The 14,841-nt window shown below is 39.6% G+C and overlaps 1 protein-coding gene across 1 annotated transcript; it reads left to right on the top strand.

Annotated features, from left to right (window-relative positions):
• Window positions 1–223: 223 nt before the first annotated feature.
• On the top strand, window positions 224–3,887 carry LOC116407745 (serine/threonine-protein kinase N2-like). Its single transcript, XM_031893678.1, has 6 exons — window positions 224–281; window positions 430–506; window positions 646–785; window positions 2,354–2,461; window positions 2,675–2,755; window positions 3,363–3,887. The coding sequence occupies exons 1-6, from the start codon at window positions 235–237 to the stop codon at window positions 3,546–3,548; spliced, it is 639 nt and encodes a 212-aa protein (XP_031749538.1). The 5' UTR covers window positions 224–234; the 3' UTR covers window positions 3,549–3,887.
• The last annotated feature ends 10,954 nt before the right edge of the window (window positions 3,888–14,841 follow it).

The following is a 14,841-nucleotide window of genomic DNA, read 5'->3' as shown; positions in this document are numbered from 1 at the left end:
TCAACCCAAGGTCGATTACCCCTATGGAATTCTTACCACTATATGGACATAATACCATTATTATTGGGTCAATAACTCACTCAATAGGTAGAACATTGGCTTCTCTCCCACTAGTCACACAATACCATTTACTGGGAAACATGGGGGTCTGTTCATGTCGTTAAAGGTTTCAATGCAATTTCAATCCATGTTTAACTTTAATTATTTATTCTTTGCAGATTCTATTCCGCCTGCATGGTTCTTGGCTTGCAATTTCTCCACCGGCACAACATCGCCCATAGGTAAGCAAAAATGAACCTTAAAGGGACATAGAGCCCTAATCCTAGAAATGATCACTTTTGTTATTTATGCTCAACCTCTGATATTAAATATATTTTTGCTTTATAATGAATAAATCAGTATGTATAACGTGCTTCTGTTTTATTGTAGGGATATAAAAGTAGCCAATGTGCTGTTATGCAGCGATGGATACGCCCAAATTACCGACTTTGGGCTTTGCAAAGAAGGTAAGATAGCATTGGCCATATATATATAGATAGAGATAGATAATAAGAGCTATAGTGCACTGCTGCTCTTCTGTTCAGCCAATGAATGCAGCCGTTCTATGGATAAACTCTTTAACCTACTGTTTTCTTTCTGCTTCAGGAATGACGTTTGACAGGACAGCTTCATATTTATGTGGAACCCTACCCTATTTGGCCCCAGAAGTCATCAGGGCCAAATACACAAGGACGGCCGACTGGTGGTCACTTGGAGTGACCATCTTCAAGCTGCTTACCGGAACCGTAAGTAACCATTTATAGAAAAAAACTAGCCAATCACCGATAGAGTTTCCACAAATCCACTTTTTATCTACATTTTGTCCTCTTGTGTATAAATGTAGGCAGAGAAAAGGCCGATCTTCTGACTTCTGCTCTGTGTTGACAGTCGCGGCATCACCGTAATCCGCTCTGTACACTGATTGGCCAATGATGTGCCTGAGAATTTTGCCTGAGCAGAAGTCAGAGGCTCAGCCTTTTTCCCAGCCTGTGTTTCTACCCCAGCCAATAGAATACCTAGGGGCTGATTTACTAATCCACGAATCCGAATTCCGAATGGGAAAAAATCGAATTGGAAACGAACATATTGCGACTTTTTCGTATTCTTTGCGATTTGTTCGTCACTGTCGCGACTTTTTCATAGCCATTACGACTTCCGTGAATTGTTGCGACTTTTTCATAGCCAATACGACTTTCGTGAATTGTCACGACTTTTTCATAGCCAATACGACTTTTGTGAATTGTCGTGACTTTTTCATAGCCATTACGACTTTCGTGAATTGTCGTGACTTTTTCATAGTGAATTGTCGTGACTTTTTCATAGCCAATACGACTTTCATGAATTATCGCGACTTTTTCATAGCCAATACGACTTTTGTGAATTGTCGTGACTTTTTCATAGTGAATTGTCGTGACTTTTTCATAGCCATTATGACTTTCGTGAATTGTCGTGACTTTTTCATAGTGAATTGTCGTGACTTTTTCATAGCCATTATGACTTTCGTGAATTGTCGTGACTTTTTCATAGCCATTACAACTTTCGTGAATTGTCGCGACTTTTTCATAGCCAATACGATTTTCGTGAATTGTCATGACTTTTTCATAGCCATTAGGGCTTTAGCGAATTGTCGCGACTTTTTCGTATTGAGCGCTCGAAAAATTCGCGAAAAAGTCGCAAAATACCGATCATTACGAAAAAAACGCATTCGGGCGCTTTTCGGACGTTTCGTGGATTAGTAAATGTGCCCCCTAGTGTCCCACAGGCCTTAGGGCGATAATGACCTTCTCACAGTATTACCATTTAATGTGAAAAGAAATTGGGTTAAGGCTAGAAATGGATCATTGTCTCATAACATGGGAAACCTTGGGAAATTTATATTTTCACTATATATAACTCAGCTTGGAGTTTAAAAATTGTATTAATACTAAACTTGTACTGAATGTAATGTAGCTTGTGCTGAAGGTAGGGGTTAGAAATCAGCGCAGATAAGCAAACAATATCAGATAACATTAAAGAATATTTGTAATAAAGAAAACATAATCTGCTTAAACCCCTCTGGCTTCCAAGCAAATAAACATAAACTTCTTTTTTATTTTATAGGCCCTATAAAGGTCCCTTACAGAAACATATACATAGATATAAACATGTACAGAGTGAAAATGTTATGTTCATTAGATATCGAGCAATTCCCTCCTTTGTTGGCTGTTTGGTTGGCTTCCTATTAGAAAGACCCGTATTGCCCAGAAGCCTTGGGCATTATTGTAGCTTAGTTTTATCCCCCCTAACTCACTGTTTATATTTGTTTCTTTTCCAGGTACCGTTTTATGGGGCAAATCAACACGAGGTTCTAAAACGAATATGTTACGAGGAGCCAAAATATCCTGAGGATATAACAGAGGAGACTCGTAGCCTATTGGTAAATGTAAGTATGAGGCCGGATATGGGCTTGTTGTTATCTGTATGATGAGAGTTTGGCACAGAAGCCTTTTCATTATTACTGACCCTGTGCTTATATTTGGCCTTACTCTTATCCTTTGTTCTAGTGGCTTCACAGAATCATAACTGTCCCTTTGTGATTAGGGTATTGTGTTGAACTGTAAGCTTCTGTCTGTCTAACAACAATTTCTTTTTGCAGCTCCTAAAGAAAGATCCAGCCCAGCGCCTTGGGGCAGGAGAACATGGGGCCGAGGACGTGAAGAAGAGCCCATTCTTTCAGGTAAGTTGTTCTGGATTCCTGCCAGATTCAGTTATTTGTGCCTATACCTGAGCTAAGGAATTGCATATCTACATACTCTATATACTCGAGTATAAGCCTAGTTTTTCAGCACCCAAAATGTGCTGAAAAAGTCACCCTCGGCTTATACTCGAGTCGGGTGCCATGGGTCCCTCCAGACTAGCACCCTCTCTCCTTTGTGTGCAAATTAGGCCCCCTGCAACCAGACCCTCCAGTGCCCTGGCCTAGGCTCCCACTAGCAATACTTACTCCCCCTTACATGTCCTCCGGGACCGGGTCTGCTGCCAGTTTGCCAATGCGCAATGAGCGTGGGGTAATACTCATAGTGTTTTTGTTGACCCTCTTCTCCACTTACAGAGCTAGTTTACGGTTTCTCTTTTAAATAAATATTTAAAAACATATACCCCACTGATGCCTCAATTAATGTAATTTTATTGGTATTTATTTGATTATTGAAACTTAGCAGTAGCGGCTGCATTTCCCACCCTAGGCTTATACTCGGGTCAATAAGTATTTCCAGTTGTCTTAGGTAAAATTAGGTACTATGAATAGAATAATAAAGTGCATTTTGTTTCTCCTATTTTTATAGGGATTAGACTGGGAGGCCCTTGAGAAGAAAGAACTCGAGCCGCCATTTATCCCTGGAGGAAGAACACACAGCCAACCTGAAGAAAGCCTTAAATTGATGGCAAAGGTTGACGCAAAAGTGTGGGAAGAAACCGAATGGGCATTAGTGGAGCTGAACTACCCTTTCAGTTCAGCTTCAGAAATATAAGAAGTGTTCCTCGGAATGAATGGATGAATCAGAATCTTCATAGATGTAGACAGAGAGACTGTTGGGCAGGAAGTCAAGTCAGTCAAGCGTTTATTTGCCCAACAGGGGTGGAGGAGGGTTCAAAAACATGACTTAAAGATCCTACAGAAACATCACCCAGAAGATGATTGGTGCAAAGCGACATGAGGAAGGGTGAGACTGTTGGGCAAGATGGCAAGTCAGTCAAGCATCTATTTGCCCAACAGGGGTGGAGGAGGGTTCAAAAACATGACTTAAAGTTAAAGAAACCAAAACAAAGTCATGATCAGCAAGTAATAAGAATAAAAAACATCCAACTTTTTAAGTCTGCACAAGTGAAAAATGCTTATTGTTACTGTATTCAACTGCATGTATGGGGGACGGGGTAATAGGGGATCCAAGGGGCCGAACACCTGCTATATTGGGTTATTTTAGGGTACCTGAGGGGAACGTGGGTATAGGGGGTTGGGGGAAGGGAGGGTGAGGTATCCTAGATCTTGTATGCAACCTTTCACCTGTTAATATGTCAAGGAACATCACCCTTAGGGTTTATTTCAGCAGTTGTGGTCCCTCTAAAATAAAAAAAACACTCCCTGAACTTGCACTTTTTGGCATGAATGGGCCCTGCCAGTCTGGTCACTGGAACTGTATGCACAGGGGAACCCTGGATCTACTTTCACCTCCAAAGTGTGGTCAGCTCCAGGTTTCCCACTCTGTTCCCACTAGTGTAAGAATGCCTTATTTCTGAGGGACCTGCCCTGACTGCAGAGTAAAGATATGAGACAATTTGCCCACTTCTAGAAGCCTGAGATATCCTGTAGCCCAGCTGGCAGTGCCGCTTACTTGCCCCCCTGAGCAGGCAGTTGGCATTACTGAGCAACTCCTTGTCCCAGGATTATGGCCTAAGGGCACTTGTGGCGCCCACAGATGGGAACTCAATCAACTCTTCTCAGAAAGTCCCCAAGTCCCAAGAGGTCCCACATTATACACACTTAGCTTGTGATTATAACCTGGCAGAGAGAATGTATTTCTGATTATCTGACATATGAGGTAGGACCTGGCTTCAATGTGTGTTAATATTGTCCAGATTCACCTTTATGGCTTTATGTGGGAGGGACAGATAGACTACAAAATCCAAAGGCAAAATTATGGTCCAAACAGTTGGTTTATCTTTTATTCACCTCTGCTGCCTCCATACAGTATTCCCTATGTATAGGTAGATTCAGGGTAATACATGCTATTATTGGGAAATGGCTGTTTCTAGTTCTAAGTTCCGTTCTCTTCCAGAGTTCAGCAATTAGCTAAACATGGCTGATCAACATAACGAGCCATTAAAATGGGGTGTAGTTAAAAGGTTCCGCAATATCTATAATGGAGTGTAAGTTGGGCAGGAACCCAATGGGCATATCATGAATGGGAAGCCGTGTCCTTCTCTAACACTAAAGGCAAAGTTTGCTGCTGGGCACTGTACAACCTTATGTTCCAAGGAGTCACATCCAACCATCACTAAACGGCATTAAAGGGGCAGTATACTCTATTTTTGACACAATTTCTTGGAAAATCTAGCAGCTCACATGTCATAAAGTCTTTTTACTCTGCTGTGACCCTTCTGTAATATTCACCTTTCCTTTGGGTTTTCTACTACTTCGGCCCCTGCCGAGTCCTACATAGAGGTCCCACGGTACATACCCTTCCATGATAAAATAATAGCATCTTTAATAATATATTGACTGTATATGCACAGCTAATACATGTACCATTTGGAAACATTAGTAAGACTTCAATACTAACATCAACTGGAGTTTATTTCAATGACCCATCCAAAACAACACCCGAACTGATTGTTACCAGTAACTATGGTGCATGTTTATGTGCTTTATGTGGAATAGAGACACTTATATATATAAAATTCATTAGTTAGCTGAGAGAATGGGTACAGATACCCTCAGCCAAAGGTACTGCAAAAAGAATACAAATAACTTTAGAGTAAGGAACAGTAAAGGAACCGCAGGCCCAATGTGGTAAAGTTAAGGCTGGTCACATTATTAGTGATGGGAGAAATGTTTCGCCAGGCATGGATTTGTGGCGAATTTCCGCGTTTCGCCATTGGTGGATTGAAAAAATTTGCCGCGTGACAAAATAATAACCGTGGGTGACAAAATAATAGCCGGGCGACAAAATAATAGCCGTGGGTGACAAAAGAATAGCTGCGCGACAAAATAATAGGTGGGCGACAAAAGAATAGACACGCGATGAAAGAATAGGCGGGCGACAAAAGAATAGCCGCGGACGACAAAATAATAGCCGCGGACGACAAAATAATAGGCGGGCGCCAAAAGAATAGCCGCCCGACGAAAGAATAGCCGCAGACGACAAAACAATAGCCGAGCGACAAAATAATAGGCGCGGGTGACAAAAGAATAGTCGCGCAACAAAAGAATAGGCGGGCGACAAAAGAATAGCCGGGCGACAGGTTTTTTTTGACGCACAACATTTTCGCCGTTTTGCGAATTTTCCACTGTTTTCCAAATCTTTTGAAAGATTCGCAAATTTTTCGGCGAGGCGAAACGGGACATATTCGCTCATCACTACTCATTAACCATAAGGTCAGAGAATCCAAAACCCTAAAGTCCGCTTGATGAGGTTTAGACATAAGATAAAACGTTACCCTATAACTAGAAAGGGAAGTCTGAGAACAAACTTCATGTTGGGTTGAAAAACATAAAATCACTGAATGAAATCTGCTAATAGGCTAATGTTTCTAGATATCTACATGTTGCCCAAAACTCCTTGTCACTGCATTTGCTTTCAAAGAAGTATCCCTGAAATGAATGTTCTTTTTTTGTGTGATATTTTTACATTTGGAAGGGAGCTCTGTATCCCATTGCTAACACACGGAACCCTCCCACATCAGAGATCAGTCTAAACTGTAATATGGTACATACAAAAAAATAGTTGAATTTAAATTCTTTGTTGCTGGTGCAATCGTGCAGGGCAAATGGTTCACCCAGACAGGAGATATAACATGATGGGACAATATGATTGTAATAAAATCCATGAGGGCTCATTCACAACCACACAGTTGTGGTCATTCAAAAATGGATAAAGTCATGGTGAGAATGGACACTTGCATCCAAATCCAATCCTTGCACACTCAGCACCAGTGGGTCCATCTCACCACAGCGCATTGTCCCTGAGTCTGAGCTTTCAGAAGGAGCCAGTGCTACACATTAGAACTGCTTTCAGCTAACCTATTGTTTCTCCTACTCCCATGTTACTGGGGGAGTCCCAAGCCGGACTTGGATTCCTTACTATTGAGTGCTATTCTGATGCCTACTGGGAGCTGCTATCTTGCTCCCTTCCCATTGTTCTGCTGATCGGCTACTGGGGGTTAGGGGGGGGCATATCACTCCAACTTGCAGCGCAGCAGTAAAGTGTGCCTGAGTCTGAGCTTTCAGAAGGAGCCAGCATTACACATTAGAACTGCTTTCAGGTAACCTATTGTTTCTCCTACTCCCATGTAACTGGAGGAGTCCCAAGCCGGACTTGGATTTCTTACTATTGAGAGCTATTCTGATACCTACTGGGAGCTGCTATCTTGCTCCCTTCCCATTGTTCTGCTGATCGGCTGCTGGGAGGGGGGGATATCACTCCAACTTGCGGCTCAGCAGTAAAGTTTGACCGATGTTTATAAGAGCACAGGTCACATGGGTGTGGCACCTTGGGAAATTAAGAATATGGCTAGCCCCAAATTGAAATCCAATTGTGGTTTAATCAAATATTAGACAGGTCCAGGAACAAATCTTATTGACCAAGGATCACATATATGGTAGTAGTAGTAGAGGTCATCTTGGACTTGGATTTCTTACTATTGAGTGCTATTCTGATACCTACTGGGAGCTGCTATCTTGCTCCCTTCCCATTGTTCTGCTGATTGGCTGCTGGGAGTGGGGGGGGGTATCACTCCAACTTCAGTGTGACTGAAGTTTATCAGAGCACAGGTCACATGGCTGTGGCACCCTGGGAAATGAAGAATATGGCTAGCCCCATGTAAAATGTCAAAATTAAATATTAAAAAAATTTGTGTTTTTGAAAAACCAATTTCAATGCAGGATTCTGCTGGAGAAGCTCTATTAACTGATGGGTTTTGAAAAAAACATGTTTTCCTATGACAGTATTTCTTTAAGCCTGGACAGTGTCATGATAGCTCTCTGGGAAAGCTCTACGAACACAGTCCAAATTCACCTTAGATATAACATTTTATAGCATTTTAATACTGCTTTCCCAAATGCCCTTCTTCCCCACTCTTGACCACTCTATATGCACTGGGCACATGTAAAGCAAGTTACAGATTGATAAAAAACAGTTCCTAGTTCTCCCATAATAAGAAGTTTGGGGAGTACTATACTGCTTATACTAAATGATCTAGATCATCTCTAGAGGCCAAATGGAATTTCTACATTATAATTATCCACTGGAGATCGACTAGATGGTCTATTTAACAACTGCTTTCCGAGAATTTTTGCGCCTCCTATGGAGAGAGGTTGACAATTCATTGCCTTGTCTAGAGGTAAGACATGAACCAGGTTGTGTCTGTTTTATTATATAGTCATTTTCTCCCAGATTAGAGCCTTAAGCATTCAGTGATATCTTTATCAAAAGGGTGAAGAGACAATTCTCAGCAAATGTCTTAAACAGTTACTCCAAACCCCTAAAAAACTGAATAGGGGTGAAGAGCAAATACAATATTTGGTGACTTTGTAGTAAATTATATCTTAAACAGTATCTAGTAGAATTATTTCTTAAAACAACTGGGTTCTGAGTTTTTCTTGAAAACGTTTCAGCACTCATCCAAGTGGCTTCTTCAGTTCAAATGACCCAGTATTTAGACCCTTGATGGTAGTTCAGACACAGACATCCAATCACAATGGTTCCATTGAACTTATTCAGTTAGGGGTTGGCTGAAACTCACAGGTGTAAGAAGGTAGGATCCAGTCATAATGGTGCCATGATTCTCATTGGTGCGAGTGTTAACCCTTCAAAGTACATGACTGGAAGTGTGAAGTGTTGTGAAACCGCCGGGGTAAGGATGTCAAAGCATCTGTATATCATGACCTGGATGAATGAAAATCTTCATAGACATATATCTCAAACATTCTCCCTGATATTGACTCTAAAAACGAAAACCCATATACACTGTATTTTGTTTAGTTTTTTTGGTCAGAATACTTTGAAATATGTTCTTGGTTTATATGAAGCGTTTAAGTGTTTTTTAGAAATGCCAATGGTTTCATAAAATCCCAGTACACATGTTATTATAAGCTCATCACCTCTTTCTTTTTTCAAAATGGCACTGTCATATTTGCATTGTAATATTTGTAAGAAATGTTGGAAACAATGGTTTTGGCAAATTGTTTTACACACACCGGTTCCGATATTTTGCAGCTTGCAGCAGTAGGTGGTAGAACTGATCATCTGCCAACAGTATGTCAATGTAGGCTCCATGTTGATTTTTGGATACACCTTTTGTAACAGTCCGATGTTGTATGTTAGTGTATTGTCGCTTTTTTTATCAGTGTTGGGTCCAGTTTTACTTTGGTGCAGATCAACAAGAATGTAACAAATGTGGTCTTGAATAGTGATGAGCGAAATGTTTTGCCAGGCATGGATTCGCCGTACGTCCAAAAATTGTCACCGGCATCACAAAAGAATGGCCGCGGGCGTCAAAAGAATAGCCGCGTGACGAAATAATAGCCGCGAGACAAAATAATAGCCGTGGGCGACAAAATAATAGCCGCGGGCAACAAAATATTAGCCGCAGGCGACAAAATAATAGCTGCGGGCGACAAAATAATAGCTGCGGGCGACGAAACAATAGCCCCGCGACAAAATAATAGCCGCGGGCGACAAAATAATAGCCACGGGCGACGAAACAATAGCTGCGCGACAAAATAATAATTTCTTTTTGTTCCACGACATTTTCGCCGTTTCGCAGATTTTTCGCCGTTTCGCAGATCTTTATAAAGATTCACGAATTTTTCGGCGAAGCGAAATGGAACAGATTCGCTCATCACTAGTCTTGAATATTTTCTCATTGTCGTAGAATAATAATATTCTACATTAATATGTATTTCAGGTAAAATAAACTGATTATAGATGTTAAATGGTTGTTTACCAATTTGAATGATATCTGTCCACACTGATTTACTGGGAATAAAACTACACATGAAATAGTTTCTAACCTATAGATTTTATAATGGATCAGCTCTTAATTTTATTAAACTATTTATAAGGAGTACTTCAAAGGTTCCATTGACTATGTACATTATTGTTATCTGATTTTGAAGGCTGACTTAGGTGAAATTTTGTCAATAGTGACAAGCGAATAGAGTTCTAACAGAATGTCAAATGTGAATAAATAACATTTATTTTTTCCTCACGATTCGTATTTTCTTGAGCAAAAATACGATTTTGTTGTGGAAAGAAAAGTTATTTTTTTCACCAAAAATCTAACGAATCCGAAAGAAAAAATATGCCATCTATAAGCTGTCGGTCACATAGAAGTTAGTGGCCGGTGTCCTTTTTACAACTGGAAGATCTTTCTTTGCTGCGTGGTTTTAGAGGTTTTCAGAAAAAGTTTTAATAAATCACTTGGCATTTATGATTTTTGCAGAAATGAGTTTAGTCATGATTTCAATAACACTCTAAAACTACACCAAATCCAAATGTTGATTCATCTGCCCCTAAGGTTTGGAGATCAAAACTGAATTGCATATTCTAGATTAGGCCTTACCACTGCTTTCTAATGGGGAAAAAGTGTCCTCCCTTCCCATTACGTACCTTGCTAGCCCTTCCTGCTAACGACTTGCATTGCATTGGTGTTTCTTTTAGTTAGAAAAATACATAGTGAATACATTTCATTTAATAATGATTGTGGTGTGGATTTCAAAAACCTGGTAATTTAACTGTAATTTAACTGTACTACTTAAATGGCAGATAGCTTAATTAAACTGATAAATTGATCCAGCATTAGATATGTCTTCATATGGCTTTATTATGTATGTATGTCTGTATTTATGTATGTATGTCTGTATTTATGTACAGTATTTTTGTATGTATTTATGTATGTATGTCTGTATTTATGTATGTATGTATGTATGTATGTATTTATTTATGTACAGTATTTTTGTATGTATTTATGTATGTATTTATGTATGTATATATGTATGTATGTATTTATTTATGTACAGTATTTATGTATGTATGTATGTATGTATTTATGTATGTATGTATGTATTTATGTATGTATGTATGTATTTATGTACAGTATTTATGTATGTATGTATGATTGTATTTATGTATGTATGTATGTATGTATGTATGTATGTAATTATGTATGTATGTATGTATGTATGTATGTATGTGACTGTGTAAGAATGTTTTTGTTAGATATGTAGCCTATATATTTTGTGGGTTTTAATACAGCAAAAGTTTCATAATGATACATTTGTTTTGTATGTTTTTAGAGGCATCTTTTATATGTGTGTTGTGCTGTCAGGCTTGTCCAAAACTGATCTAAAATATTAATTACATTTATGAGTTAGATTTATACTTTTATTTTTTGCTTTTGTTGACTTAATTTTATCAGAATCTGTTTCTGGTCATATGAAAAGGGTATTGAACCTTGTAATGTAATGAAGGCTCAGGCAAGTTGGGATTTGTAGTCCAACATCAAGGTTAAAACAACATGGCACAATAAAACTTTTTCCCACATCTCCCCAGCCAGGGGCAGCATTGAAATGCAAAAGAATCCTCCAATGAGAATCCCAGCTGATCTGTATAAATCTGGCTCCCTGTTCTCTGTTCCTGCAATTGGAGTTGGGAGCATTAAGCACAGTTTCCCAGCACTGAACAAGTCTGTCCCTTTATCCCCATGTCTGATTCCTGTGCCATATAATGACGGGAAAATGACATCATTATCTCTATATGTAAGGTACCAGCAAGGGGCCTGACACAGTACTGGAAATCAGCACTGTCATTGGTCAGTTCTTTTGCATTTATAATGAAGTTTTTGGTCAGTAGACTTCTCATTGGTGAATTTTCTATAGTTATGTTTTTCAGCAACTTAAAGAAAACTACAGGGGTGCAGTGGGACAGCCTTATGGTTGGGTTTAGACTCTCATGTTAGTGTATGTATTATCAACGTTATGAGATTGGTCATTATAATTTTTACAGGCAATGGCAAAGTGAGATGGAAAACCAAACAATAGTGTATACATTGGTTCTCGCTGGTCTGTCTGATCTTCCAAGTCTTCAGCTTCCTCTGTTCCTGGTGTTTCTCCTCATCTATCTTATAACTCTGACTGGGAACCTTCTCATCCTTCTCCTGATCTTCACTGATTCCCATCTTCACACCCCCATGTACTTCTTCCTTGGAACCCTGGCATGTCTGGATATGAGTTACTCCTCAGTCACTGTCCCAAGAATGCTCTATGATTTACTCAGAGAAAGAAGAATCATTTCTGTACCAGCTTGTATAACTCAAGTCTTCTTCTTCCTTTTTTTCATTTCATCAGAGGTGTCTTTGCTGGCAGTGATGTCCTATGATCGATATATCTCTATCTGCCGCCCTCTTCACTACAATCAAATAATGAATTGCAAAGCTTGTGTTCGGTTTGTATTAACCATATTGATTTTTGGTGCAGTATATTCCTTGGTTCATACTATTTTTTTAAATAAACTGAAGTTTTGCAGCTCAAATATTTTGCAAAGTTTCTTTTGTGACATTCCCCAGTTGCTTCAGGTCTCCTGTAGTGACACATTCATCAATGTATTGCTTATATATGTCTCTGGGATATTGTTTGTAACTGTCATTTTATGGGTCACCATTTACCCATATTACCCTATAATCACCACTGTTCTGAAAATCCCATCATTAAACACAAGATCCAAAGCTTTCTCCACCTGTTCCTCTCATCTAACTGTGGTCTTAATGTTTTACAGCAGTACTATGTTCAATTACCTGCGCCCAAAGGCAAAGTATCGTTTCACAGAGGACAAAGTGGCTTCTTTATTTTATGCTACATTAACCTTTTTAGTGCCACAGGACGTAGAATCTACGTCCTGGGTACTAAAGGACCAAAGTGCCACAGAACGTAGATTCTACGTCCTGGGGCACTTCCGGGTTTGGGAGCGGAGAAGCGGCTTTTCAAGCCGCTTCTTCGCTCCCCGCTCGTTCCCCAGCCTCCAGACAATAGTCAGAGGTGGGGAACGAGTGGCCCCTGGGGTGCGATCGCCCAGGGGCCCCATGGGAAATACCTGGAGTCCACGATGTTTTCCCTTCCAGTGCCTCTGCCTTCTGCAGCTTCCCCCTCTGGCCCCCCTGCTTCCTGTCACGCCTACACACAGATCGTTGTGTGCAGCTGCCTCTGCTGTGTCTTTCCAGATTCTTCTGCCAGGTAAGTGCCACATACACACACAAAAACACACAATCACACACTTATTACACTAATACACACTTATACTCACACTTACACACACAAACATGCATTTTTGGGGTGGTTTTCACACATTCACACTCAAACTTACTTGCACACACACATTCATAGTCACACTTACTTGCACACATGCACACAAAACACATTTTACCATGTGTACACACTCACTTACACACTTATGTATTTTTGTAAAAAATTTTTTTTTTTCTATCGCATCGTTTTTATTCTTGCCTGAAAAAAATGTTTTATTGCCATTGCGGATAGTGTATTCGCTAACCGCACTGCGCAATACCTTTTGTGTATTATTTTGGTGTTTCTACTACATTTTCTGTGATTTCGGTGCATTTTGGGGTATTTTATTGCATGTTTAGCCATGTTATTGCATTTTCAGTTATGCATAGTTGTTGTTCGCTTGACCTTTGTCTGTAAAACCTATTTGCCCAAGCCAGAATACTCAAACTGTTATTCTGACCGCAGATATTATTAGGCAAAAAAAAAAAATGATTTTAGTGATTTTTTCTTTATTTTTATCAATTTTGTTGCTTTTCATATTGTTCTTTATTACTTGTCTTTGCACATGGATATTTTGTCTGCTGTATTTCAATTTGGCATCCTGTGTACCCCACTTAGTTTGGTAAATCTATGCATATTGGGCATCAAACTGTTCAGTAGACCCCTGGCGTTCATACTTAAAGTGTTTTATGTTGGTACGTTACTAAATGTGGGGGTACATAATGGGGCAACATTCAAGCTTTGTGACAATTTTCAGAAATGTCACATAAACCGTTCTGTTTAGCATAGCTTTGTAGTTTGGTAGTTTGCAGTAGAAAGTTGTATTTGCCCATTTTTGTTTTGTCAGAATGTGTACTTTCGGAAAATATATGGTTTTCTAGGGTCTTCATACTGTTAGGGGGTCTTATGCCACATAATACACATACCGGGTGCAAAAATTGCATGAGCTGGAGCGTCTTATGTGAAAATTCATATGCACTATTTCTATTTGGGTGCCCCTGTACGGCACGCAGTTTGGCCAATATATGCATATAGGGCATCAAACTGTTCAGTAGGCCCCTGGCGTTCATATTTAGAAAGTTTTATGTTGATACATTACAAAATGTGGGGGTACATAATGGGGTAAAATGCAAGCTTTGTGACGATTTTCAGAAATGTCATAAAAACCGTTCTGTTTAGCATAGCTTTGTAGTTTGGTAGTTTGCAGTAGAAAGTTGTATTTGCCCATTTTTGTTTTGTCAGAATGTATACTTTCGGAAAATGTATGCTTTTCTATGGTCTCGGTACTCTTAGGGGGTCTTATGCCACATAATACACATACCGGGTGCAAAAATTTCATGAGCTGGAGCGTCTAATGTGAAAATTCATATGCACTATTTTTATTTGGGTGCCCCTGTACGGCATGCAGTTTGGCCAATATATGCATATAGGGCATCAAACTGTTCAGTAGGCCCCTGGAGTTCATATTTAGAAAGTTTTATGTTGATACGTTACAAAATGTGGGGGTACATAATGAGGTAACATGCAAGCTTTGTGACAATTTTCAGAAATGCCATAAAACACCGTTCTGTTTAGCATAGCTTTGTAGTTTGGTAGTTTGCAGTAGAAAGTTGTATTTGCCCATTTTTGTTTTGTCAGAATGTGTACTTTCGGAAAATATATGGTTTTCTATGGTCTCGGTACTGTTAGGGGGTCTTATGCCACATAATACACATACCGGGTGCAAAAATTGCATGAGCTGGAGCGTCTTATGTGAAAATTCATAT

The sequence above is a fragment of the Xenopus tropicalis genome, chromosome 9, assembly GCF_000004195.4.
Source record: "Xenopus tropicalis strain Nigerian chromosome 9, UCB_Xtro_10.0, whole genome shotgun sequence".
In the NCBI taxonomy this organism is placed as follows: Eukaryota; Metazoa; Chordata; class Amphibia; order Anura; family Pipidae; genus Xenopus; species Xenopus tropicalis.
This window is presented reverse-complemented; position numbering and strand designations above follow the sequence as displayed.

Bases quoted from the DNA above. Each gene is read 5' to 3' on its own strand.
- LOC116407745 (XM_031893678.1), top strand. From the start codon at position 235: ATGGTTCTTGGCTTGCAATTTCTCCACCGGCACAACATCGCCCATAG. The intron at 786-2,353 runs GTAAGTAACCAT...TTTCTTTTCCAG, and splicing joins TCAAGCTGCTTACCGGAACC to GTACCGTTTTATGGGGCAAA. The intron at 2,462-2,674 runs GTAAGTATGAGG...TTCTTTTTGCAG, and splicing joins CTCGTAGCCTATTGGTAAAT to CTCCTAAAGAAAGATCCAGC.